Source organism: Aedes aegypti, chromosome 1, assembly GCF_002204515.2.
Source record: "Aedes aegypti strain LVP_AGWG chromosome 1, AaegL5.0 Primary Assembly, whole genome shotgun sequence".
Taxonomy (NCBI): Eukaryota; Metazoa; Arthropoda; class Insecta; order Diptera; family Culicidae; genus Aedes; species Aedes aegypti.
Genome location: NC_035107.1, coordinates 72,349,736 through 72,353,941, shown reverse-complemented (window position 1 = coordinate 72,353,941; position 4,206 = coordinate 72,349,736). Strand labels below are relative to the sequence as shown.

General features: G+C 37.2%; 1 protein-coding gene across 1 annotated transcript; it reads right to left on the bottom strand.

Annotated features, from left to right (window-relative positions):
* Positions 1-729: 729 nt before the first annotated feature.
* Positions 730-2,606, bottom strand: LOC5563944 (baculoviral IAP repeat-containing protein 5.2). The gene is made up of 3 exons (XM_001648216.2): positions 2,366-2,606; positions 1,056-1,238; positions 730-975 (listed from the first exon to the last, which is right to left on the bottom strand). The coding sequence occupies exons 1-3, from the start codon at positions 2,471-2,473 to the stop codon at positions 838-840; spliced, it is 429 nt and encodes a 142-aa protein (XP_001648266.1). The 5' UTR covers positions 2,474-2,606; the 3' UTR covers positions 730-837.
* Positions 2,607-4,206: the final 1,600 nt, after the last annotated feature.

Here is a 4,206-nt window from a genome sequence, read left to right as displayed (position 1 = left end):
ACGCTTCTTATTGCAAAGTTTTATGGAAGTGCCAAAGTGGTGTTGCACCTACATTACAAAAGAAAAAGAGCAATAGAGGATAGAAGAAGACATGCTCAAGAACTGGACATCTATAGCAGAGATATGGTGTTGATGCAAAATCTTAAGCAAACAAACTAGCAACTACATTTGGTAAAACGAAGTATAAGGTGTTGGAACGTAAAGGTTATTGAGCTATTGTGGAAAATCAAAACACGGGTGTACAATACGAGCGAAACATTGCACATTTGAAGAAAATTAGCATTCCACAGCGTTGACTTATTCTATACCTAGTTTTACAACAAGAACGGAAACTAGCCAAGAGATAATTGAAGCACCAGCAATTGAAGATACAGTAGCAACAAGGTTTCATGAAGATGAGCCACCATTTCGAGGATTTGAAGAAGTAGGAGAATTTGTTGGAATTTAAATATGTATGATTATTCATATAATTATTCAGTGGCAGATGAGCAATAAATTTGTGTCAAATAATACTTGGGAATTTAGAAAACTTATGAGATTTGCACTTAAAATTACATGAAAAAGGAGATGTTTTGTTATATTACGTCAGTTGGCTATGGTTATATATTCAGAATAATAATTCAGATTATCGTATGCTTTCAAAGTATGCATACAGAAGTATTTACTACAAGGTATCACATAGAGAACCACACAAGAGTCTTTTTTCGGATACAACTAGTTGTACTGATCTTCAAATCATAAAAAATGCTTACGTTTTATTGTGCAATTACAAAACTAGTCCTTATTGTTAAATACCTTATCATCAAGCAGTCTACAGCAAACATAAATACAAAAAATCTAATTCTTCGACAACTGTTTCGTCATCTCTTTGCGTTTCTTCTCGATGTGGGCCTTAAGGCAGTCCTTCAGGGCGGTATAGCTGCTCTGAATCCGTCCCTTCAGAATGACCTCCAGCAGGTTAAGCATTTCCTCACACTGTGCCCCCAAAAACCACAAGAAAATCATACGAATAATGTTACGGTTCTCCAAGAAATCAATCCCTTATTTCCACTCACCGTCATTTCCGCCTCTGGTCGACCGTACTTCACGAAAAGGCACTGGGGAGCGTGCTTCTTGTGTTCCTCCCAGGGGTCATCAGATTCCTCCCAGCCGTCCAGGACCTTGCCGCACACGAAACAGACGGAGGTGTCTTCGTCCTCCTTGTCGTCACCCTGCCAGTAGAAACCGGCTTCGGCCATCTGAAACAGGAAGAAAATTGTATTTATGCAAGGTTCGATTGCTTTCGATGGCAGGGCGACAAAGTTGTTTCTTCTTCTTCTTCTTGGCATTACGTCCTCACTGGGACAGAGCATGCTTCTCAGCTTTAGTGTTCAATGAGCACTTCCAAAGTTATTAACTGAGATGTTTCTTTGCCAAAGGTGCCATTTTCGCGTTCGTATATCAGTGGCAGGTACAATGGTTCGCTTTGCCCAAGAAAGTCAAGCAAATTTGCATTACGAAAAGATCCAGGGCCGACGGTGAATCGAACCCAGACACCTTCAGCAAAGCTTTGCTTTGTAACCGCGGACTCTAACCACTTGCCTTAGGAAGGCTCCTACATTAGATAGATTGTATTATTCCAAAACTTCAAGGATTATATGGATTCTGTAAAAAGTTTTGATTGATTAGTGAATTTAAAAAAAAATATATAGGGAAAGTGTACCAGTTATGGCCATAGTGGTTGCCTATTTGGCCATATGTGAAATTTCGATGGCTTTCGCATTTTTAATCTTTCTGAATGTTTTAACACCAAGATGTATCCTATATCTTACTGCTAAAACACACAAAATTTTTCAAAATGTGGAGACATTCAAGTTATCACGTATGGCGAAATAGGGAACCACTATGGCCATAACTGGTACACCTACCCTATACAAAGACATTTTTAATAGAACACAAAAATCTACAATACAGAAACTTTGGAAGAATTGGACAAATTTGTGCCATATTTTTTTCGTTTTTTTGTGAATAAAAATCCTGAGGAAACTGAAGACATTTATTTATGTAAAAATTTGTGGTCGCAAATCCGGTATCATAAAATTTCTAACAAAAAATCAAATCTGATGAAAATATCTTTGAATTATTTGAACAGAATCGAAGTTTGCTGACAGGATTTATTAAAGGTTAAATTTCTGCATTTCTATCTCAATGTTTTTTGTTTAATACCTTACAGAATATTCTTCAAAGGAAGATTAAAAAATCGCTACAGACTTTCCGCCCTTAAATCTAGAACATCTTTGAAACAAGTGACTTTCTAGTGGCCAGCTCGAAAATAGTCGTTAAAAATGATTCGCTATCAGCCCTGTTTTTGAAGAACTTTTCATACCTTCTGGATGTTGCACGGGCTGGAACCGGAATAGGGCCACTTTTTGAAACTGTTGACGCGATCCTTCTCGAACAGGTAGACTTTTTCAATGTTCTCCGTTTGGACCATTTTTGACACCGTTTTAAGTTAAAATAAATCGAATAATAACAAAAATAATATAAGTTTTCTAAAAACAACACCTCGGAATCAACCGCCACAACCGTTTTGAACTTCACCAAGCGCTCTTCTTGCTCTTTTTCTTTTGAACTTGCGCACTGACATTTCTCAGCCCGCTGCAAAATCGATGGGTGTTCATAGTACTCTTGCTCAATTCAAGCGTGTGCTAGAATAAGGGCGTGAATATAAATAACCTACACTGAGAACAGCATTGCGGTTAAAATTACCATGTTGATATTATGCATCCAGTTAACCCAAGATCGGTCGCACGCGTGTACTGAGTACACGCACCCTGAAAAAAGTTCGCATTTCATACACAGCTCAAGCGAGGTGGTGTCGGCAATGGTTGAATGCACGACCGCTCTTGAGTTAAAGATGGGCTTTATTTTTTACCGACCGTTTCAAACACTCTCTCATAACGAGAGATTATTCAAATCCATTTGTTGAATCACCCCTTTCCTGTTTGTTGTCATGAAAAAATATATTTGTAAACAATTATTCGCATTCCCTGTCGTTTTTTATTGTGCATTATTGGTTGGAAAGTAGATAACAAGGTAAAACAAACTATGTTTTAGTGAATGTTTGATATTCTACGCTTATTTGTAACTCATGAGTGTTATTTGATTACTTCCAGAATGGAAAACACCGGGTATAGTGTAGGTACCCGGATAAAAAACACAATTCAAAAACAATATAACGGATTTTAACAGTATCATTCAATACATTGGAAATAAAATAAACGTATTGTAAAATAACAATACAATAGGGTCCTAAAGCCCTGTCCCAATTTTAGTACCAAACGCTTAAGTTTAGGCCAAAAACACATGTTTACTCAATTTTCTAATGTTTTCCGTTGGTTTGAGTCCAAAAAATATTTTTTTTAGATTTTGTCACACCCCTTGGCTTAAACTCAAATTTTGGGTGCATTTTGTTTTCCGTGTCCCTTCCGAAATGTCAGGTAGGAACAACCCCAGTGTTAAAACTAAAACCCCTGTGGTGTTTTTGTCGACTAAGCGAACGTCAAACATGATCTCAAGTGTCAAGGTTCATTTATGGACTCACTTTTTAAATTAAAGTTTAAACATGATATAGCCGTTATTTGAGCGGGAAAAATTGCTAGAGTAGTTGCAGTGAGATGCTCTTTCGTGTTATTGAATAAAAACAAGATTTCATTAAAAATTTTAGGACCCAATTACAGTACAATATACTGGTTAGGGCAATTCACTGCACTGAAATGAATTTTATTGTAGCAAATTACCCAAGTAACCAATAAGCCGTTAAAATCGGCACTAAGCCGGTTCTATAGTCGATTTAAAGGCTTTGTCGACAGAGCTAATTGGAACTATATCGTAATTAACGGCTGTAATAAAGCCACTTTTGGCGAATTATTTGGCTGATAAACAGCCTACTCGTACTTTGTCTCTGAAATGAGTGATGTCAAAATTTTATAGCAAGTGGCAAAAAAAAGAAAAAGAAAAATTGTTTATCTTTCGTGTGATTTTCTTTTCTTTCATGCTCCCTCTGGATACATTTTTTTCCATTTTGCTGCGGGACCCAGGCGCAAACTGCTGTCGTCGAAGTTCATATTTAAGATTCCCGTCGCATTTTCCATCTGCTCCATCGATGCACGAGTGGATTGAGATGCTTAACGTCGTATTTAAAAGAGAAATGTTTGCAGCGATGTG

Bases quoted from the DNA above. Each gene is read 5' to 3' on its own strand.
- LOC5563944 (XM_001648216.2), bottom strand. From the start codon at position 2,473: ATGGTCCAAACGGAGAACATTGAAAAAGTCTACCTGTTCGAGAAGGAT. The intron at 1,239-2,365 runs GTATGAAAAGTT...TTCCTGTTTCAG, and splicing joins GCCCGTGCAACATCCAGAAG to ATGGCCGAAGCCGGTTTCTA. The intron at 976-1,055 runs GTGAGTGGAAAT...TTGGGGGCACAG, and splicing joins GACCAGAGGCGGAAATGACG to TGTGAGGAAATGCTTAACCT.